The sequence below is a fragment of the Quercus suber genome, unplaced genomic scaffold (assembly GCF_002906115.3).
Source record: "Quercus suber isolate HL8 unplaced genomic scaffold, Cork oak 2.0 scaffold_269, whole genome shotgun sequence".
Classification (NCBI taxonomy): domain Eukaryota; kingdom Viridiplantae; phylum Streptophyta; class Magnoliopsida; order Fagales; family Fagaceae; genus Quercus; species Quercus suber.
In genome coordinates, this window is record NW_027069725.1 from 97,014 (window position 1) to 121,594 (window position 24,581).

The window sequence follows — 24,581 nt, forward strand, 5'->3', positions numbered from 1 at the left end:
TATTGCTACAGTGCAATTCTACCTTTAGAATTACACTATAGTAGTGTTGTAAATTTTTTTACAATACTTGATATATAGCATTCCAAATGTGAGAAATTTTTGAGAAAAAAATATTAACACCTTTTACATATGGCATTTACAATGACAAGTGCGAATGCTAATAGAAAACCATGTTAAATCTGCCAGCAAGGCTTGGATATCATAATGCTCAATCATTTTGTACAATATTTCCTTTGTGGAAATTAACGTACGTAATAATGGACGTAGGACCGAGGAAAAGGGCAACTCATGTCAGTCTGTCACAGTACTGCCCCATGTTTTTTGCCTTAGCTCCAATGAATGAGAGTGGCTGATGCATGTATGTAGTAGCGTAAGGCATGATATTTTTCAACCAAAAAGAAAAAATGTAGCGTAGGGCACGATGCTTTTCAACAACCAAAAAAAAAAAAAAAAAAGTAGTGTAGGGCACGATTTTGTGGCTGTTATTTAGACACGTAATTTTATTTTTGTTAAAATACTAAGCTTGCTGTGACAGATTTTCAGGCCACGCGAGGTACGTTACAAACTCAATTCGATAGGGAAACATGATTAAGTTAGTGGGTTTGTTAAAGAGGGCTTTAAATGTATAAGTTAAGATTAATAAATACGTAATTATGAGTTATAATTTACATTAAAAAAAAAAAAAAAGACTTGTGAATGATATATTGTTTTGTATCAAAATATTTGGATCTTAAGGCTTGAATTCTAGCTAGCTTCGGATGGGTTCCTCCTCATACCTACTAAGCATCTACATTTTCACGGCAGGGTGGGCTCTTTCTTTTGGATTTGGTTTTTCACAAGTGGCTCAATCTATAGGTATTTTTGGTTTTTTTTTTTTTTTTTTTGAGAAAGTTTCAACTTATAGCGTCTGCGCTTGATAATATCTCTTTATTATCAAACCAAGATACCAATCAATTTTTGGTGTAAATAAAGATTGAATCATAAATCTTTTATTCAACCATCAGAGACTTTATTAGTTAAACTAACTGAAATCCACAGTTTAACCTATGTCCTAAGCAGTGGCGGAGCCAGAATTGCAATTAAGGGGAGGCAAGATTTATTATTATACTATGTATTCTCCATAATTTCAATTAACTACAAATATATATTTTATATCAAAACAAAAATAACTAATTTATACAGTAGTTAGTAACAATCAAAGCAAGATATATTAATCTAAATACATAAATTTAGATATCTAATTTAGTTCCTCGTAATAAATTGAAAAAATAATCAATGTAAAAGTATTAATACCTTTAAAGTTGTATAAAATATACGTATATTGTCTTGATTGCTTTAAAAAAAATATATAGAATTCTATCTTTTTTTTCTTTTTCTTTTTTTTTATAAGAAATACTCTCATTTTATTAAGCAGCGAAACAATACATAACATCTTACGAAATCTTTTTGCTTTATATTGATTCTTCAAAGTATTTAAATTGGGTTTATACTTTAGAGTAGAAACCTAGCCCCAATGTTTGAATTTGAGTACGGTAAAAGGGCATTAATTAGTTAGGCTTTAAAAATATATATATATATATATATATGTATATATATATATGTATATATATATAATTTTTTTATGAAAATGATAAAAGTTTATGTTTTAAACAAAAGTGATGTAGTTGGTTAAATAGTACCGTAAATCTCTCAATGCTGTGAAACTGCTCTCCTTTCTATTCGGCATCAAAGCTATTTTAGAGACTGTTTTCTGCTTTGTTTTTTCTTAAACCAGAACGGGCAAACTAGCAAAGTATTTAAGATGGAGTTCTACTGACTTCTACATGTCAGTACTCATAAACTTTTTAAAGAGGAGTCGGGGGGGCACTTGACCCCCCTCGCCCCCCACTAGTTAACAAAAATATAAGTTAATTTAACTCTACTAATCTAATAGGTGAATCCTCTACTTATGCTTTTTATCTTCCGAGTGTGAACTGTGAAGCCCACGAATTGGGAACTTTCTGAGACTCTCTCAAACACTTGCACACACATGCAGGGAGTGATGGATAGTGAATCTCATGATGGGTCTTCCCTATCCACACCTCTGGTGCTTAATCAGAAACAAAACGAGATAGCAGACGCAAAGGCAGGTGGTGATCAAGCTAGTACCACAACCACGGGCTTCTTTAAGACCTGTATCAATGGGCTCAATGCTTTGACAGGTTGGTTTCTCTACTTCTATTATATATATATTCTCAGTAAATTAAATCCTTACAAGAAATTATCATCATTTTTAGGAATTTTAGCGTGCTGTTTTGTTTAATTAACTTTGACATTATGAATTCTCTCTCTTTTATTTTTTGTTCCTTCGTTTGGTAAGACTTGAACTTTAAATTTGCAATACAATGATATTGTTGCTTCACTATATAGGGTTGTAATTAGTCTAGCTATGATTTCCATTTTGTAAATTGACAAGGTATCAATATTTTCCCAGCCTGTGTAGATTTTACTAAACTGATCACCCAGTCACAGCCCAATCCTAATTGTTTAATTTCCTCCATATATGTTCGGCACTCAAAATTCTGGAAAAGGCCATACTAAAAAAATTATAACCATCTGTTATCCCTATTGAACTAGCTTAAGGCTCATGACTTCGTGTTTGTTTGATATAATTTTTTTTTTTCTATATTTTGAAAATGGATTGTTTGAAAAGGTTGTAGCTAAGACTAAAAGTGGCTTTAAAAAAATTGCAATGAGATGCCAAATAGCTAGCACTTCGTGGCGGCTACTTAGATGGAAGACTCATGACTTGGTATTCGTTTAATATAATTGATTTTTTTTTTTTCTATATTTTGAAAATGAATTGTTTGAAAAGGCTATCCCTAAAAAAGGTGAGGAATAAAAAAAAATATATTTTAAAAATTGCGAATTTAAAACGAGATGCGGGCGTTTCATGGTAGCTACATACATGAAATTTGGTATATATGGCTATCAGTTAGGACGATATGTCATGCTAGGGATACATGTGTCACGCCTACTCCCATTCTCATGCAATGACCTTACTTTGGTCCACCATAACACAAATGCAAACTTAAGTTTGTGAGAAATTAACTAGAGATCCCTTACTTATTTTGTAATTGGTGCATAATACAGTGATATATTCATGTAAAAATGATGTTATATTAATTAGATAATTTCATCTCGACACGTTACCAAGAAAAAAAGTTTCCCAAGCTTTTAATTTACTGCTCCTTAATTGATTTGAAGTACCAATGGTTTGTGGCTCTTTCTTTTCAGCGAATGAAAGTGAAAGGGTGCTAATGGGGGTTGGTTTAGTTGGTAAGATTCAAAGGCTTTGCCCAAAAGGTCTAGGTTCGAGTCTCGCTGCTCACAATCCTCCTTGATTGGTGATCTATAAGTCCAATGTAAGTTCTCTTTGAGGTTTGTGGTTTGCCCCAACCCTAGTATAGAGTAGTCTACCCTCACCTAAACTAAAAAAAAAAAAAAAAATTATATATATATATATATATAAAAGGTGAAAGGGTCACAAAGATGGTTCCAGCACGTCTCTATAATTTTAAAAAAGAAAATGGTTCTCATCGTTTTGGACTAGTGGTTAGTGGTCACTAGTTTGATCATTGATGGTGTCGAACTTTAGAAAAATACTATCTTTTTAAAATACTGTCTTTGTCGCGTTATTGGTTAGCTTCATTAATGTGACATAAATTTGTTTGGCTTCTAGTACCTAACTCCGATTTTAATATATATCCATCAACTTTCGTGACGAAACTGTATTAAAACTCTGACGCGATAGAGATTGAAATGCAAATGGCATGATTACCACCAAAAAAAAAAAAGAAAAAAGAAATACAAATGGCATTGTTTTTGATACAAATGTGGGACATATTTTGTCTCTGAACGACTTGTTTTTTCTTTTTTCTTTTTTCAATCTTTGGTTTGGAAAGCTAAAGATAATAATTCGTCAATATTAATATATTATATCCTTTTGTTCATATATATATATATATATATATTTTTTTTTTTTTCTGGATCGTCAATATTATTATACCCACCATCTTTGAGCGGATTATGAGACGTATCCTATAATATAATATGAAGAATTCTGTGAGAGTGAGAATCACATTTTTATCTTTTATGTAGATCAAATAGGTATCAAACTATCAATTGCTTTCGTTTGAGAGAGAGAGAGAGAGAGAGAATTAAAATTCATTCTAGATGTGCATGAGTAACCAAGTGATCAATTAATCAAATATTCATATCTTTTTTTTTTTCCTTTTCTTTTTATAACAAATGAAAGTAAGCATAAGACAAAATATTGGGACTAAGGTATTATGCTAGCTAGCTAAGACAAATAACTTATATTATGGAATATTTATATTGCAATCCTTAAGAGAGACATAGCTCTTCCTAAGTTGTGACTCTTCATTAATGGGGTGATTCAAGTTCTTTAACAATGTATTGACAACATATTGGTCCAATATTGCGAATAAATCAATTTTTAAGCGTAGAAATATGTGATCTATATTTTATACAAAAGCACTTATACTAAATTTAGAATCTGTAATATATTTTCTAATATATATAATATAAAATAGAATCATGAATAATTTGGTCCAATATTACCTATAGATATGCTTACACTAATAAAAATATAAACATTTAAATTTTTTGATAGGGCCTAGGTTTATTTTAATTACAAGTTGACTTTTTATATTATCAATAAACCACAAATAATAATTTGATAATATATGAACTTATTTACAAACTTATAAAATCTAATTTTAATTCTACTTAAGTACAATTTTAAATAAGTATATGTATAAAAATAAAATATTATATATAGTTAAATAGAGGTTCATGTTCATGAGCTTGTTTACAAACATATTATTATGTTTGAGTTTTGCTTGTTTAATACTTGTGTGCCTAAACTTAAGTTGAACTTAGCTTATTCGCTAAACAAAAGAATATAAACAAGGATTGTTTTCCTAACCAAACTCAACCTATTTATAAATAGTTTGATTCATTTATGGCCCTAATTGCAATGATTTGAGAATCATGTTTATACCTTTTTAGTTTCAAATTAGCTTAATTTATGGGATGGCCAAAAGTTACGAACCAATGTGTCAACCCTTGAATTTGCCTTTTAATTGGCTAGGAAATTGGAAGGGTACTAATCTGAGTTTGTAGCGTAATTGGCAAATTAATAAAATTAACCAGAAAATAAAACATTTAAAAAACGAAAATACTAGTAATGTGTATATATAATAATAGGTAAAGTTAAGAAAAACTCAAATTATAATTCCAAATTAGAGTTCCAATTTTGCGCCATGTGTCCTAAATTATTTATTCTTAAAGAGTTTTATTTCTTAATTTTAGAATCAAATATGGGATCACATCATAAATATTCATCCAAGTGAGTTATTAAGTACAAAAACCAAAGAGTTTAAAATAAATGAATCATAAAAAAAATGCTTCACAATAATTAAAAAAAAAATAACATGGAAAATTTACATTTTATACCTAATAATATCCTTACAATTTTTTTAAAGAGTTAACAAAATATAAAAATGACTATAAATAGAATTTAAATTATATATATAAGAATTATATTATGTATCTTATTGTATATCTTTAAGTGTACCTATATATATGCATGAAGTTGCAACCTAGTGTAACTGGTGAGGGTAACACGCCACATTACTATGTACTGTTCTAACGATTACATTTATTTTTTATTTTTATATTTTTTAGAAGATTATTGGGTAAAATATCATTTTCGTCCCTAAACTATCACAAAAGTTCGTTTTTGGCCCCTAAACTTTCAAAAGTTCTATTTTCGTCCCTAAACTATCACAAAAGTTCGTTTTTCGTCCTTAAACTTTTAAAAGTTCTATTTTTGTCCCTAAACTTTTCCAAACGTATTGATTTTCGTCCCTCCCACATCAGCACTCTGTCAAGCCACGTCAGCACTCCGTCAGAACTTTTGAAAGTTTAGGGACGAAAATAGAACTTTTGAAAGTTTAGGGACGAAAAATGAACTTTTGTGATAGTTTAGGGACGAAAATAGAACTTTTGAAAGTTTAGGGACGAAAAACAAACTTTTGTGATAGTTTAGGGACGAAAATGATATTTTACCCATATCAATTGCTTTCGTTTGAGAGAGAGAGAGAGAGAGAGAATTAAAATTCATTCTAGATGTGCATGAGTAACCAAGTGATCAATTAATCAAATATTCATATCTTTTTTTTTTTCCTTTTCTTTTTATAACAAATGAAAGTAAGCATAAGACAAAATATTGGGACTAAGGTATTATGCTAGCTAGCTAAGACAAATAACTTATATTATGGAATATTTATATTGCAATCCTTAAGAGAGACATAGCTCTTCCTAAGTTGTGACTCTTCATTAATGGGGTGATTCAAGTTCTTTAACAATGTATTGACAACATATTGGTCCAATATTGCGAATAAATCAATTTTTAAGCGTAGAAATATGTGATCTATATTTTATACAAAAGCACTTATACTAAATTTAGAATCTGTAATATATTTTCTAATATATATAATATAAAATAGAATCATGAATAATTTGGTCCAATATTACCTATAGATATGCTTACACTAATAAAAATATAAACATTTAAATTTTTTGATAGGGCCTAGGTTTATTTTAATTACAAGTTGACTTTTTATATTATCAATAAACCACAAATAATAATTTGATAATATATGAACTTATTTACAAACTTATAAAATCTAATTTTAATTCTACTTAAGTACAATTTTAAATAAGTATATGTATAAAAATAAAATATTATATATAGTTAAATAGAGGTTCATGTTCATGAGCTTGTTTACAAACATATTATTATGTTTGAGTTTTGCTTGTTTAATACTTGTGTGCCTAAACTTAAGTTGAACTTAGCTTATTCGCTAAACAAAAGAATATAAACAAGGATTGTTTTCCTAACCAAACTCAACCTATTTATAAATAGTTTGATTCATTTATGGCCCTAATTGCAATGATTTGAGAATCATGTTTATACCTTTTTAGTTTCAAATTAGCTTAATTTATGGGATGGCCAAAAGTTACGAACCAATGTGTCAACCCTTGAATTTGCCTTTTAATTGGCTAGGAAATTGGAAGGGTACTAATCTGAGTTTGTAGCGTAATTGGCAAATTAATAAAATTAACCAGAAAATAAAACATTTAAAAAACGAAAATACTAGTAATGTGTATATATAATAATAGGTAAAGTTAAGAAAAACTCAAATTATAATTCCAAATTAGAGTTCCAATTTTGCGCCATGTGTCCTAAATTATTTATTCTTAAAGAGTTTTATTTCTTAATTTTAGAATCAAATATGGGATCACATCATAAATATTCATCCAAGTGAGTTATTAAGTACAAAAACCAAAGAGTTTAAAATAAATGAATCATAAAAAAAATGCTTCACAATAATTAAAAAAAAAATAACATGGAAAATTTACATTTTATACCTAATAATATCCTTACAATTTTTTTAAAGAGTTAACAAAATATAAAAATGACTATAAATAGAATTTAAATTATATATATAAGAATTATATTATGTATCTTATTGTATATCTTTAAGTGTACCTATATATATGCATGAAGTTGCAACCTAGTGTAACTGGTGAGGGTAACACGCCACATTACTATGTACTGTTCTAACGATTACATTTATTTTTTATTTTTATATTTTTTAGAAGATTATTGGGTAAAATATCATTTTCGTCCCTAAACTATCACAAAAGTTCGTTTTTGGCCCCTAAACTTTCAAAAGTTCTATTTTCGTCCCTAAACTATCACAAAAGTTCGTTTTTCGTCCTTAAACTTTTAAAAGTTCTATTTTTGTCCCTAAACTTTTCCAAACGTATTGATTTTCGTCCCTCCCACATCAGCACTCTGTCAAGCCACGTCAGCACTCCGTCAGAACTTTTGAAAGTTTAGGGACGAAAATAGAACTTTTGAAAGTTTAGGGACGAAAAATGAACTTTTGTGATAGTTTAGGGACGAAAATAGAACTTTTGAAAGTTTAGGGACGAAAAACAAACTTTTGTGATAGTTTAGGGACGAAAATGATATTTTACCCAAGATTATTTTTCTTTTCAAATGTGAATATGTATGGATATATTATTATTATTATTACTAAACATGGAGATCAACGAGGTAATTAGAAGAAGAGAGTATAATTGAAAGCAATTTATGCTGAAGTATGTTAATGATTGATACACTAACAGTGTGTTTAGATGGGGTAACGGTTGTTTGGAACTTTTTTTTAATTTTCTTCAAAAAGGAGGATGAAAGGATTTGATGGGGTTTGACAAGCTACTTTACCCCCTCCAATTTCCTTATTTTCAATTCTCAAATTTTGGGAATTCGGAAGGAGGGGTTTCTTGACTTCTAGTGTATTAATATTATTATTATTATTATTATTATTATTTAGAATCGTTGATTAGGATAGTCACGTGTGTATATATATATATATATATATATATAATTTTTTGTTTAGGATAGTCACGTTTAGGGACGTTCACTAAGCTGCTCAAAATGCACCCAACCCAACTAAAACTGCTCATATAATAGAGTAACCACACTGCAAGTGGTAGCGAACTACACTGCACGATGTGTTACTGTGTGCGAGTTTTATAATAAAAAGCACAAAATCGCTTCACACAATACCTATATATATTTATTTCATATTAAATATATATTAATACTTTAATATTATACAAAGTAAGTGGCCGGTCTAGAGTTAATGCATTCTAGTTTCACGTTAAAAACAATTTTTTATTTTATTTTATTACATACGCGATCAAAAGTTTAAAAACGTATTCACTTTTCTATCTCACACTTTTACTCTTCTCTTCAATACCCTCATTCATTCTCAATCTCTCTCAAGTCTCACCCGCTCTCAGTCTTGGATGGATGGACTTTTTCGTTGCGTTCATATTTATTTAAACAATTTGTTATTGGGTTTGTAATTTAATACTTGTTTAGGGTTTGAAATTTATTTCATGCTTGCTTTAGACTTGTTTCCACTAGTTGTGATAATTGAAACTTGAAACTAATAAACATAACTAGAAGTGTATATGGTGCACTGTTATGGACCTTATGGCTGTTACTTGTTAAGCATTTTTATGTTACATGTTATATTTGTTTCACATGTATAATTATGTATGGTTTATATTGTTATTGATTTATATATATATATATATATATTTGTGGTACTTTTAGTTCATTATCAATCTGTTCTGATTTTTTTTTTTTTTTTTTGTCTTGTATATATTTGTGTTACTTTTATTGCTACATATGTTATATATTTTTTGAAACTTACTGTCATATTATCTTGGTTGTTAATAGTAAACTAATAATTAGTTATGATATCTTGAAAAATATATTTTATAAAAACCGACCAAACTGCATTTTGAACATTGCACTGAGCCATACTGAACCACACATGTAACTGCAAAATTGAAATACAGTTCCATGATTACCGCAATCACCGCTAACCACATTCATATAATACTGCCTTCTGGTCAAAAAGTTTGCTTTTTGGGCCGAACTGTCTACCTAAAATAAAAATTGACTGCGGTTTTTCCTATAAGACCGATTCCTAAAATGGCACGAAATTAATTATGATCAAAACAAAACGCGAGTTATTGATCATAACTTCATAAGAGAAAAACGTGAACAAAAAAAAAAAAATGTAAAGTCATGGATTCTCAATAATTATTGAGATGGTGTTTTGTTTGTTTACTTTTCCATCCTGATACAAGAGCCATCAAAAGTTACAGGCCTGCAAAGAAGTCATGGTGTTTGACTCTTAATGGAGTAATATTTACTGAGCATGTTATATCCTTTGGTCATACTTACCATATTAGTAGTTTAGTACTTATTTACATATTAAGGAGATATTTTAAAAATCTCATGGATTGATGGTGCGTTGAACTAATGGGACCTCTAAGTTTACGTTGCATCTGAGACTAATGAACTCACAACTGGGTATCCCTTTAATTTATCTATATATAGAAAAAATATTTCAATACTAGATACTAGTATATTACATATTTCAACATACCATTTGAAATTATCATTATTGACGTGGGGCACAAGAATTTAAATAAGGTACTTGCGTCATATGTCATATCTATGGCTTAAGAGTCCATTACCAGGCCGAGAAGGCCACATGCTTGGACAGTAAGGCCACATCAGTGGCACATTGCTAGAGGGGGTCCTACTGTTGAGAAAAAGCTTCGGAGAGGGGCTAGCCTTGACATGACTGAAGGGGTGGTGGCTACCCCCACATTTAATGCATCCTACCAAATCTCCTAGTTGCATTTATGCTGTGAGCGACAAAGAAGAGACTCCCTCAGATTCTACCCTTCTTCTGATGATGAGGTGATAGTAGTTAGAGGCCCAGGTCCAAAACTCCTCCCAACAAGTCTTTTTCGCATGATGAGCACTGTCATTACAAACAGAGGAGTAAGGTCCACCCTGCAAAGGTTTGGGCAATGATGCTATGAGCAGAGCTCTTAACCAGATCTCTAAATCACCGTTTACACGTAGAATTAAAAGAAAGCTTCCTCGGTGCTTCATTCAGCCAACGTTCACCATATATAATGGTAGAATAGACCCTGTGGAGCACGTCACCCATTTCACCAAAAATGACCATCCACTCCAAAAATGAGGCCTTGATGTGCAAAGTGTTCCCATCCAGTTTAGGTCCCATGGTGATGAGAATGGTTCGACAACCTAAGGAAGGTTCTATCAGCTCTTTTAAGGAACTCAACAGGGCGTTTAGGCTTGTTTCATGACTTGCAATAGAGTTCCTTGGCTTTTGGACTCATTGCTGTCCATGGCAATGCGGGAAGGGGCGTGACCTCTTGGAATTCCCTGATGGAGGAGCTCCAGGGTACTATTGTGCCATCCAACTCCAACCGAGGGTTCCAGGCCGGATGGCACACGTCGACCCAATGCTCAACCTCCTTACTCTCCACTGAGAAGGCCCACCTTTTGTCTTGGCCATCCTTTACTACTTGGGCTCCTTTTAGGGGACCACCTCCCCTCTTTCGACTCCATTCTTCTCCTTCCTCTTTTCTTCAAGTTGGGCAGGGGAGCAAGTTGAGTGTAGGAGGAGAGGGAGGGGGAAGAGCAGGAAGGGGCTGGGACCTTGGGGCATCCTTAGATGACGAACCATTATTCCTCCTCGTAAGGAGCTCTTTTAGGCCTTTCCTCTAGTTCAGGGCCATCTTTTCTTCCTCCTCAGAACTGCTATCCACCTGGTAACTATGAGTCTGGGGAGTAAACGATGGAGGACCTGCCAAGCTCACCTTCTAAGTCTGAGATCTCCATAGGCTCTCCTCGCGCCTCTCCTTCTTCCTCAAGGTGAAATTGGTCTATCTCAATCTCAAGTGACAGGTGTGAGGAGGCTGTTTCTCCCTTGGAGCCGTTACCTTGCGGGGATCGGTGGAGGGGTAGCTCAACTGGTGGGAAGATCTTTTAGGGCTAGAAAACCAAGCACTGAGACGTCAATCAGGGCTAGTTGAGGATCGCTTGCTATTATCACGTGGCCCAGGTTTTGGAAATTGTTCGACAAGGGCTCGAAGTCGAGGATGAGGTGGAAAGCTCGCAGTTACCTATCTTCGCTCACAAACACTTCCGACCTCAAATCTTGTTAAGGCCCGCGACGTTAACAAGATTGAGTTGGGAGCTATGTGTTTTTTATCTGCAAAAACATTTGAGAAGCAAAACCGCGGCAGGATAACGAGCCATGCATCAAAAACAAATAGAATACTAAAAGAGAAAGAAGAAAGTGATGAAATTGCAAAGCAATATGCCATATAATGCAAAAAAAAAAAAAAAAAAAAAAAAAAAAAAAAAAAAAAAAAAAAAAAAAACTAAATCTAGGGTATCCCACTTGGCTCTCCCTCCTGGACTGGGCAAGGAAGATTGTTGTGCTATTCCCCTAAGACTATTAAAAAGTCATCCTTCATGCCCTTGTTGGATTTGGTGAGGCATGAGATAAGTCTGACTACTGAGGATCTAGACTTAAGGTAATACCCTGAGTCCGCGAGCTGGTGGCACTCGTACATCCAAATGACGTCGTACCAGGTGAGGTTTAGCCCCATTTGCTCATTGAGAGCGTCTACACTACATAGAATCCTAAAGAGGTTGGACGCATACTGGTAAGGGCACAACCTATGGGTGATTAGGTAATCTTTGGTCCCCCTAACCCATGGGAAGCGTCATTCCCCCTTCTATGAAGGTGATCGTGGGAATGACAACCTCCCCTTTGTTTCTATGGGTAAGCAACTGGTCTGGGGCATAATATCGCAGGAAAACTCCTTGGGGAATGTGATACTTGGCCCTAAATCCCTCTATACCGGCGGGGGAGTCTATGAGATAAGCGAACCTACCCATTTAAGCAGACTAGGGTGAAGTGAAAGAAATTTTCAAGGAAAGAAAACAAAGAACAAAAGGCCGAGGAGATTGGCCGAGGAGAAAAGAACCTAAAAGAGAAAAAAACTTACGAGAATGAACATGAGGGTTGCTTCCTGAACTTCTTAAAGGTTTAAAGGATTTTTTGAAAAATCTGGAAGACTCAGAAAATTAGAAGTCCTGAAGGTTTGCGAGTTTGTAAGTCTGGAGAGCTTGAAGATTTGTAAAGTGGGGAAAATGATTCCTCCAAGCGCCTTATATAGAGGCGAAATTGGGTGGAAGTTATCCCGCCTAAATTTTGAGGAGAGATGCCAGCCATAGGATCTCCATCTCATCGTAGGATATGGGGAACAAAATGCCGCCTGGAGCATTTAATGGGACATTGCGGACTCCGAAGCACTAGAATGGTTACGGGACATGCGAAGTGACACTTTCACAAGTGGAAATCAAAGAAATGTGTGGAGTTATTATTCCAAAGTCAAAACTCCATTTTTCTCCTCAGATAAGAGAGAGAGAAAAAAAAACACTCGAAGTTTTGAGGGGCTATTGTGGAGTACAAGAATTTAAATAAGGCACCTACACCCTGTGTCATATCCATGGTCGAGGAGGCCACACGCTCGGATAGTAAGGCCACATCAGTGGCACATTGCCAAAGGAGGTCCTACTGCTGAGAAAAAGTTTCGAAGAGTGGCTAGCCCTGAGATGACTAAAGGGTTGGGGGCTGCCCTTATATTTAATGCATCCCACCAAATCTCCTGGCTGCATTTATGTGGAAAAGACTTCTGAACAGTGCTGCCTTAGTCGCTACAACTTACAAGGGGTTTGGGAAGGTGTCTGATAAGACAAGCACTCAAGTGGTGTACTGTACGATCAACAAATGGAGGGCCAATATCATCTAAAAGAGGCTATATAATGTAAGAGACCCTCCGGGGAGAAAGGGGACAAAAATCTGGAGAGAAAACACCATAGCATTAAGAACAGCAACTGTAATTAAATCGAAGAGAGATATATTGAAGAACTACTCTCCTCGGACATTGCTGAGGAAGAATTTCTGTGCACTACATTTGACTATTTATTATTTTTCCTCGTTCTCTCCGCTTTAGCCCATTAAGGTCGTTGTCATTTCGTTGAAGCCTAGTTTTTTAACTCACTGTCTACAAATTTATTGTATTGGGCTATTTAGGCCTTAATCCATTCATCATTTGGATAGAAGGACCAAAGCCCGTCCCCTTACAATTTATATATATATATATATTATAATAAAAAATAGGTATATCTATTCAAAATCAAATAATAAAAATTATTAATTTTTTCATCTCGTTAAAAGAAAGCTTATAAAATACTATTAGATATTGTCCCAACTTTGACGTGGCAACCAACCTCCAGGCTACATCCAGTTCTTGATATACTAAATTAATTTATTATTTTAAAGGATTGGATATATTAAGGGATAAAGAATAAGCGCAAAATTTTCTAAATTTATTATTAATTAAATATACTTAAAACTGTTCATTGTGTGATTTTTTTTTTTTTTGGGTCATGTTATTGTAGTTAGCCCAATTTAGTTGATATTTAATTAATTATTGCATATCACAGTCCAACCTTTGGTTTAACCATGATCTAACTTCAAAATCATCCACCTTTCAATTTTTCAGTTCTCTAAAAGGTACTATAAGGTTTTGTTTTAACAAAAAAGATTAATTTTCATGGCCAGTTTTTAATAGAGAATTAATAAGAAGAAAAGAAAAGAAGAAAGTGATGGAAGGGTAAAAAAGAAGAAATGAGAGAAGTTTGTAACATTTGAGAGAGAGAGAGAGAGAGAGAGAGAGAGAGAGAGAGAGAGAGAGATCACCTATAGGAATGGAAACGGGTCGAGTTCAGGCCGAGTTTTTGCATACCCAGACCTGACCCCCGGCCCGTACTCAACCTGTTTACCAAATAGATTTTTTTTTTTCTGGAGCCTGGACCCGAAGGCCCCATTAAGCCCAACTAGAAAGGAAGCCTTTTTGAAATAAGCCCCAAACTCAACATCAAACCCACGGCCAAACAACCAATCCCAAAAATCCCTTCTTTTCAAATCTCCACAGCCACACCCAAATAAATAAAAAAATTAAAAAAAAATTCCCATTTTTCAATCCTCAAACCCATAAATAACCAAACCAACGAAGGAGATTTCAGATCAAACAAAAAATAAATATAAAGAAGAAGATAAAAATAGAAATGGAGAGAGAAGAGAGTCTTAGCCCTGAGTTGGAGATCAGAGAGAGAGCTTGAGGTCTTTGGCCTTGGGTTTTAGATCTAGAGATAGAGGGAAGAGTATTTAGGTAACAAGCAAATCACGACCTAAAACCAATTCAAGAGGAAAGTGCTTGAGAGTGAGTGAGTGACTATGTGAGCTTGAGTGTGAGTGACAGTTAGAGTGAGGTTGAGGCATGGCTTAGAGTGAGGCTGAGGAGTGACTCAGAGTGAGGCTGAGGCGTGGCTGCGTGCTCTTGTGCGTTGTTGAGTGCATGGCTGCACTTGCGTGAGTGACAAAGAGATTGAGGGTTAGGGTGAAGGCATGAGTGATAGAGAGATTGAAGGTTAGGGAGAGGCAGATGGGTACTGGGTTAGTGATTAGGGCTTACAACTACATATATATATATATAGGGGGTTTTTAGTAATTTCATGGTAACCAGGTCATAACCGAGTCGAGTTTCTGGGTTTTATATATATATATATATATAATCCGGACCCGACCCGGACCCGCTCCATGTTTTATTTTTAAAAAAAACTAATACCCGACCCTATTCTTTATTGGGTCGGGTAAAATTCAGCCCATTAGGGTCAGGTCGGGCCGGGTATCTACGAGTCGGGTCTAAATTGCCATCCCTAATCACACGATCTGCCCAAAATCTAATACTAAACAAATATGCCAAAATGTGCTAAGTGCGTGGCTGTGCCTGCGTGAGTGACAAAGAGATTGAGGGTTAGGGTGAGGGCATGAGTGACAGAGAGATTGAAGGTTAGGGAGAGGCGGATGGGTACTGGGTTAGTGATTAGGGTTTACAACTATATATATATATAAGGGGGGTTTTAGTAATTTTATGGTAATCGGGTCATAACCGAGTCGAGTTTTGGGTTTTTTCTTTTTATTATAAAATTCGGATCTAACTCAGACTCGCTTCGGGGTTTTTTTTTTTTTAAAAAAAAAACCCATACCCGACCCTATTCTTTATTGGGCCGAGTAAAATTCAGCCCATTAGGGTCGAGCTGGGCCAGGTATCCGCGGGTCGGATCTAAATTGCCATCCCTAATCACATATTCCGCCCAAAATCTAAATACTAAACAAATATGCCAAAATGATTGAAGCACATTATAATTTAAGCTAACATGGTGCAGTAATGGGGTTTAATGTACCAATTTCATAATTTATATGAAATATGTCATTTGTTTCAATTGGAATCGATTTGATTGTTTAATTCAAACCCATATCTATGAGAGAGAAGGAAAAATGCCATTAAGGCATAAGGCTCAAGGTGAGGATGATGTTTTGTCATCATGCCAATGTGAAAATGTAATGATGAGAGAGAGGCATGTAACATGTTTATAGGATTAATCTCAATAAAATAACACGTTTATGAGTTTGTTTCCCCTTTACAAAATTTAGACCACACACTCGAATGTGAACATTATGTATATATAATTATTTGATTTATTTTGTTAGATTTGTTAAATATTATTGCGTAAGTGATTAATTTAGTCATGAGTTGATTATGTCACAATAAGTTAAGTTAGGTTTCTTCAAAAGGGATTTTGCAAAGTCAATACATTCATGTTTTTGACACATACACTTTAAAGCCAAAGTTTTCTAGCCCGAAGTTGAACTCATGCAAATCTCCATCTTATTTCGATTTGTTTTTGCTTTTTGAAAAAGAGGAAAGCAGCTCCAACTCATAACTAAACAAACCAAAGTCACCTAGAAAATTTAACAGTTACCCTACATATAATAAAAACTTTGCATATCTATGAATAGTAATACTAATAATAATAATAAATAAATAAACCCCACCTTGGAGTGATAAAGTTCCCTCTATAAGAGTATTCCCTGTCGTATAACTTTCATCCTCAGGTGCTAGCTAGTAATTATCACCATCAATTTAGGTCTGACTCGGCAATGGAGGCTAAACAGCAAAATGGGGCTTCCCTCATTGTACCTCTCATGCATAATGAGAATCACCATGAGCAACCAGATGTAAAGTCGCATAATATTGATGTTCAAAACACTTCCAAGTCCAACACCACGTCTTTTGTGGGGACTTGTTTCATTGGAATCAATGCATTGTCAGGTTATTTCTCTTTTTCTTCTTGTTTCTTGTTTTGGGTATTTTTATTTATTTTTTATATCTGGAATTTAAAAATATATTAATCCATTGGCCTCCTTCATTTGGCTTATCGTAAGTAAATTTGTTTCCACATGTTATAGGCTATCAGTGTATAACTGGTTTTGGATTTTGTTGAATAAGAATGGTTTCTTGGAACTCAACAAGGTTTAAATTTAATATTATGGAATCTAGAGTCTCACATATTTGTGCCCCATGGAGTCCATGCTCTTGAATCTTGATGGAATTAGAACAGACCCCTTTCCAAATTGGACATGCATGTTATCAATGGCTTAGGAGTATATTAAGGCAATGTCCATTTTTTGAAAATGCTGGAGGGTGCTCTTCATTTCGAAAAGTATATTGGTATTAGCATAATTACGTTAACACGTATAATGTACTATTAGGGTGCTTGCTATATATATATATATATATATATTCAAATCAAGTCCCATACTCAAGAGTTTATTTGTGAATGAGTATTCTTTGTTTAATAATCGAACCTAAACTTAGCTTGAACTTATTTTGTGTGCTATATAAATGAATATAAACAAAACTTTTTTTTAGTAAAATTAGAGCTATTCATAAACAAGTCAGTTCATTTATAGCCCTGATCATTGCCACTTATAAGTAACTTTAATGGGTTTTACACATAAGACTAAATTTTATCTAGACTAGTAAAACTGAATATTCTTGCTTTATATGTATGTATCTGAAATATATGTGTATATATATATATATATTTTTTTTTTTGGACATTTTGGCCTTTGAATACTTTAAAAGGAAAAAAAAAAAAAAAAGCATGTAATAAACTACGATTCTGTACATTAGAAGTGAGATTGAGGATTTATAAACTGACTTTATCCTGTACATTAGTCTGGTCCCTATTATGAGTTATTGAATCAGCCGAAGTGTGGTTTTGCACCCCAAACATAATTATCGTGAATTTGGTCCCACAGTTATTGGGACCAGCCAATATTGTGTGGTGCTGGTAGGTGGTAGCCTTGTACTACGCACATGATGTAATTTCTTCTCAAAATTTCCAACTGGCTTCAAGCTTTAAGGCAGGTTGGCATATTAAGGTTCAAAGATGTTCTATCTGAATCAACATCTTGAATTGGCTCATCGATCTGATGAGAGAACCAGTTATAATTCGTGGCAGAAAAGCCCTCTCCCAAAAGAATGAATTTCTAATCATTATTTTACCTCATTTATCATGGGTTTCTATTTTTTGAGCTCATCATGCACGTTTTAGTTTTGAAACATTAGATACTCGTTTCTCAAACTTCAATTGAAAAAGACATCCATGCATTTCACACCATGTCATCTAAAATTCCCATATTCAGAAGTAGATATATATGCAAGATAGCGATTTGAAATAGTACTAAAGCATTCACAACAAGAGAGGTATAATTGCTATAATATCATTTTAACATCTAAAACTGTAAAATTAGGTCCACAGTAAAGCTGCTATACTTAAACAAAATAACAACTAAGTTATAGTAAGCTGTCATCTTTGGTAGCTTATTGTAGTTATAAACTTATTTAAAAAAAAAAAAAAAAAAAAACTTTTCTTCTCTCTTTTTCTTCATTTTGCAGCCGCTTTTTTTTTTTTTTTTTTCCCTCATCTAACTCAAAAACTCAACAACAATGGTGGTGGTGGGGTTGAAATCGGCAACAGTTATGGTGGTGATTGAAATTAGCAACAGTGACGATTCGATGGTCTAGATCGGCGATGGGCAGCAGCGGTTTCTCTCTTCCCTTTCTTCTTCTTCTTCTTCTTTTTTATTTTTTTTTTATTTTCTTTTGCTATGGCCGAAAATCTCTCTCTTTCCTATTGCGTGCTTGGTTATTGGTTGGTTTGGGTTTGGGTTTGAAAGATGGGATTTTGTGGTGGTTATCAGTTTGATTTTGGGTTGGGGTTTGCAATGGTGGCTGGTGGGTGGCTAGGTTTCGATTTATGGTGGTGGATGGTGGGTGGTGGCTTGGTTTTTTTGGTGGTGGTGGTGGCGGTGGATTGGGTTTTCTGATGGGGTGGTGGTGGCGGCTTGGGTGGTGGCTTGGATTTTCTGATGGTGGGTGGTGGATTGGATTTTCTGATGTTGGTAGTGGTGGTTTGGTTGGTCAATTGGGTTTGCTGATGGGTGGTGATGGCTTGGACTTTTTGATAGTAGCTGATGGTATTGTAGTAGGTAGTTTTTGTTTGGGAGAAGACGGATTTTTTTTTTTCAAAATAACATCATTTTTCAACAATTCTTTAGTTAGCATTGTTTTCAAACTATTTAGGAAACTAGCATCTCGAGTTTGTTAGACTCGATTTTGGAACGCTAAATCGAGTACATTAAACTTGATTTCAGCATCATGCTGCAACTAATGTGGAAATTTGTCCACATAGGCATGAAAATCAAGCCTTGTAGAGTCGATTCTTTTAAATTGAAATCGAGTTTATAAGACTTGATTTCAGTACCCAGCAATTCTTACCACTTGATACTCAACGACGAGCAANGTAGCTCTTTAGATATTTTAGGACTTCCCTCTATTCCTGCGCTTTTGTGATGCTTATCTGTATCAATAGAATTTCCTGGAACGTTGCCCTAGATGGCAGACCACCCCTTCGGACCAGTGGCGGAGCCAGGAATTTAGGCCAGGGGGGGCAAGATTAAAAGACAAGATTGGAAGTAAAAATTAATCTAAAAAATTAATCAATATTAATAACAAAATAAGTAAACAACTATATGATAATGTAATTATCATACAGAATCTAACATAAAATGTAAGCTTTAATTTATTTTTCACACCTAGCTTGTTTTACTCAATTGCCCTCGACGATTTTTCATATTTTGAAACCGCTGCATGATTTCTTCACAGTCAATAGTCTTGAATATATCTTTCTCAATATATGTGACTAGGCAATCACTCATCCACTGATCTCCTATTCGATTGCGTAATCGATTTTAATTATGTTCATTGCTGAAAAAGCTCTTTCAACAGTAGTTGTTGCAACTGGTAAGATCAATGCCAAAGTCACTAATGAGTAAACCAATGGATATGAAACATTCTTTTTCATTTCTACCATCTTTTCAGCAAGCTGTCCAATTCCTTTAAGTGCTAAAAACTCTTCAGTTGACCGCATGTCATGGATGTATGTCTCAAGTTGGTTATCCAAGAAAGAAACTTGAACTGTTGAAAAATCACTTGGATAAAACTGAGCAAGCCGAATCAATTTCTCCTGTTGAATGCTGAAAATAAGTTATCTGGGTTCAAACACGCAACACAAATTAATAATTCAGAATTTTCAAAACGACTATTAAGTTCCTGAAGTTGCATATCTATAACAGTATAAAAAGCTCCACTTGATAATGATGTGAATTTTTCATGTTTTGAGCTTTTCGTCGTGGCCGAGGTTGATATAAATCATCCATATCAGGAACATCAATATTATTTTTTGCACAAAATGCAGAAACCTCCTCTAGCAAAGTGTTCCACCCATCATCTCTCATGACCTGTAAACGTTGCTTTGAAATGTCAACCAACTTCATAGCATTCACAATATCTTGATTTTCATTGTAATGCCTGTGACAACTCATTACTTATGCCAAGACAACACACTAGAAGATAAAACAGTCCAAAAGCTAATCATCAAAATTTCCTGATAGAGTTTGACGTACATATATCCCCACAGGAAGCCTCTTTCACTTTTTCTGGTCCGCGAAAGAAAGGATGAGATTGATGACAGGATTGGTCAATTTTTAAACAACAATTTTAAAGGGTATTTTTTATTTGGATAAAACTTAGTTAGTGTAATGATATACTATTCTTTAGGTTTATTTATTTATTTCTAAAATCTAGCTAGGCGGCTTTTTTATTATGAGAGGAAAATGTATTTTTAGTTAAATATTGTCATATGATTGAATTTTAGGTACAAAACTTAAAGAATAATACTTAAGTATTGTACCTAAGTATTATATTTTTAGTTAAATTTTTAAATAAAAAAAAAAAAAAACTTAGATAAGTTTTGCCCTTGTTATTATTGTTTGACGTGATATCACACTGTAAACCTTTTGTAAATTTTTAACTATATATTTACTGTATAAATATTTAAATATCATTAATATGTTGGGTATTTGGGCAAAAAATCCCCCATATGTTTGATGAACATGTGAGCTTCGACCATTCATGTACAAACCCCCCTCCCCCGATAAACCTGGAATTTTCAAATGTGCCTAAACTGAAACGGTGAGTTTTTAAACACAGAGGCACATGATCACATGGTAAATAATAATTTTCTACCCAATGTGTGTGCTATTAAATGTTTTCACACATGATGAATTATAATAATTGCTGTTGTATTTTGATGCTATTGGCATATGCTCTGCATTATCAAAAAAAATATTGGCATATACTCTGCCAATTCTCCTATTATGAATTAATATAAATTCGTCGTTTACAAAGAACATTTAAAAAAAGAAAAAAAAAAAACTCAATTAGAACTTGTCAGAAAGTACTTTTTTTTTCCCCTTCTAAATAATAAAAACAAAACATACTTTCTTTCTTTTACTCTTTATAGCTTGTTTGGAAGTTTAGAGAGGGAGGAGAGTAGAGGGGAGTAGAGGGAAGGGAAGTAGTAGGGAGGAGAGTAGAGGAGAATGATTTACCTCTACCTTATTTGGATGTTTTTAAAATTAGTAAGGAGGAAGGGAGTAATTAGCCATTTCCCTTGTGTAATTTTGTTAATATAATAAGGGTAAATTAGATAATTTACTTGGTCAATAGTTTATATACTCTACTCCCCTTCCAAATCTCTCCAATTTGGAAAAATTAAAATTTGGGGGCTAGAGGGAGTCCAAACCCCTCCGAACTCCTCCAAATCCCTCCCCCTCATTCTTTAAAAAACTTCCAAATAAAATAATTGCATTACTCTCCCTCCCTCTACTCTACTCCCCTCCTTTTTTAAACATCCAAACATGCCATTAATAAAATACATATGAATATCAAGCTTAAAAGACAAGGGCCTCTCATGGTTAGTACAAAACAATGCTAACTGTGCACATGTCCTACTCGTGGAGGAAGAAAAACAAGGATTGTCTCACTATTTCTCCTATTGAGAATATGAAATTTTAATTAAAAATTAAAATTAAAATTAAGTATACGAAATTGACACGTGATAGAAGATGACAATATAGAATGTGTTTTAGAGTTCTTGAGAGTTGGGGATGACACATGTTTTAAAGCCTAGGCTTGCCTATTTATACCCTCTCGTATTGCAACATTGTAGTTCCATAAATTTCGGTACCTTGGGTTCTTAATTTCTTAGCTTTTCCAAGTGTTGAACTATTCAACATTCCAGTAAGTACATCTCTCCGATCTCTCTCTCTCTCTCTCTCTCTCTCTCTCTCTCCCCACCGATGGATGCCAAGCTCTGTGAGCCTCTCATTCATGATGAGACGCAAAATGGGCTAGCTCCCAAGCTAGAGGAAGTGGAATCAAACTGTCATCATTTGAATACAACCAGCGTTTCTTTCTTCAAAACGTGTTTTAATGGACTCAATGCCTTGTCAGGTTCTACTTTCTACCTTTGTTTTTTCATAGCAGCGAAATTTCATTGTTGTTTCCATAATTAGAAAGTTTGTATTGTTTGTCTTCGGTAAACAATTATGTTTTATTATTATTATTTTTTTCAATAACATGTTTGAATCCAACTAGTTAAGAGTTAAGACCCCAGAAATAGAATATGCCTATTTTCTAAGCCTTTCGCTACATTTCTTTGTTCTGAGCTAGATATGGTGAATTTATTAAAATTCTCATATCATGAATTTCTTAATTAACAACCAAAAATCTTGGAGTTACTCGTTTATGAAATGCTTTTGTTTATTTTTTTGTGAATCACTTAAACCATTTTTCTTTGTGAATCACTGAAACCATTTTTCTTTATATAGATTTACACTGCTAGTTCAAGCAAGGAATTCTATGTCTAATTCTTTCTTTATCTGGTTTTTTCAGGAGTTGGGATATTGTCAGTTCCGTATGCACTATCAGACGGAGGATGGTTAAGCTTGATACTTCTCTTTGTTATCGCGAGTGCAGCCTTTTATTCAGGCTTGTTGATGCAAAGATGTATGGATACAGATTCTGATATAATAACTTATCCTGATATAGGCTACCGTGCATTTGGTAACATTGGAAGAATATTGGTATCCGTTTTCATGTACGTAGAGCTCTATATGGTTGCAACAGGATTCTTGATTCTTGAGGGGGATAACTTATACTACTTGTTTCCCAACACCGGAGTTGAAATTGCCGGGATAGCAATCGGAGGAAAACAAATCTTTGTGATAGTTGTGGCTGTTGTAATTTTGCCTTCTGTTTGGTTGGATAATCTTAGCCTTCTTTCCTATATCTCGGCTAGTGGGGTTTTAGCTTCTGTTATTATCCTTGGCTCAATCTTATGGACTGGTGCATTTGATGGAATTGGCTTTGATCAGAAGGGGACAGTTTTTAATTGGAATGGAATCCCTACGGCTGTTAGCTTATTTGCCTTCTGTTATTGTGCACATCCAGTCTTCCCGACGTTATACACTTCAATGAATAACAAACGTCAATTTAGCAATGTAAGTATAAACAACTTTTTTGAGTTTTCATAGCAAAGTAGATTTCATTTTGACATACATCATATGATTTATTGTGGAACATAACTTTTGAAATTAACACTACTGCTAACAGAACAAATTTCATAGTTTTGTTTTAGAACTTATTACGGTGGTAGATTGTGATCGGTAGAACATAACTTTTACATGGAACTTTCATTGATATCACTTTTACCGTACACTAACCACGATTTTCAACCACAACATTTGTGAAAAAAGTTAAGAAATTTGTTAAGAAAAGGGTGTAAATATGATAGAAGATGCTTTAGCCGTTTATATTGCTCACTTTTACTTTGCAATGGAAAATATGAGAAGCAAGATGCCTTTAGCTGTTTATGTTACTCACTTCTACTTTGCTATATTTGTTGCAGGTCCTCCTTGTGTGCTTTATATTATGCACCATTAGTTATGCATCAATGGCAGTTTTTGGTTACTTAATGTTTGGGTCAAATATTCAATCACAGATAACTTTAAACCTTCCCATTGGAAAACTTAGCTCAAGAGTGGCAATATACACCACTTTGGTCAATCCTATAGCCAAATATGCATTGATGGTTACACCTCTTGTGAATGCTACCAGAAGTTGGTTTCCATATCAATACAATAAAAGGGTGCTTAGCCTCTTAATCAGCACATGCCTTGTAATCAGCACTGTTATTGTAGCCTTGGCTGTTCCCTTTTTCGCGTATCTCATGTCATTGGTTGGAGCATTTTTAAGTGTCTCAGCTTCCATTATACTGCCATGCTTATGCTACTTGAAAATTTCAGACACTTATAAAAGATTTGGTTGTGAAATGGTGATTATATGGGGCATAATACTAACGGGTGTTGCCATCACAATAAGTGGTACTTACATATCTCTCTTGGAAATAATACATCATCTGTAAGAAGAGGATTTCTCTTTGTTGCTAGTAGAGTTTTGGCATTGTAATAAACTACTGAGTACTTAGAGAAGGGAATACGTGATTTATTAGAAGAAGTTGCCGTTATCTGTTCTGGACTAAAGTTCATAGATATAAGGAATTGGACCTGTACACTAATTTTTAGAAATTGTAGCTATTTTGCATGGAAATATGATTTCCGTTGGTGAATGAAATATTTTTGAATTGA

General features: G+C 33.9%; 1 protein-coding gene across 6 annotated transcripts; it reads left to right on the forward strand.

Moving 5' to 3' along the window:
• Positions 1–1,793: 1,793 nt before the first annotated feature.
• On the forward strand, positions 1,794–24,581 carry LOC112024308 (amino acid transporter AVT1I). Of its 6 annotated transcripts, none has more exons than XM_024056947.2 (4): positions 1,794–2,201; positions 3,277–3,404; positions 22,828–23,435; positions 23,843–24,581. In XM_024056947.2, exons 3-4 carry the CDS (start codon positions 22,932–22,934, stop codon positions 24,356–24,358), a joined length of 1,020 nt encoding a protein of 339 aa, XP_023912715.1. In that variant the 5' UTR covers positions 1,794–2,201; positions 3,277–3,404; positions 22,828–22,931; the 3' UTR covers positions 24,359–24,581. The 6 variants fall into 6 exon arrangements, with proteins under 6 accessions (XP_023912715.1, XP_023912713.2, XP_023912712.2 ...); XM_024056945.2 differs by lacking the exon at positions 3,277–3,404 and adding an exon at positions 16,610–16,794; XM_024056944.2 differs by lacking the exon at positions 3,277–3,404.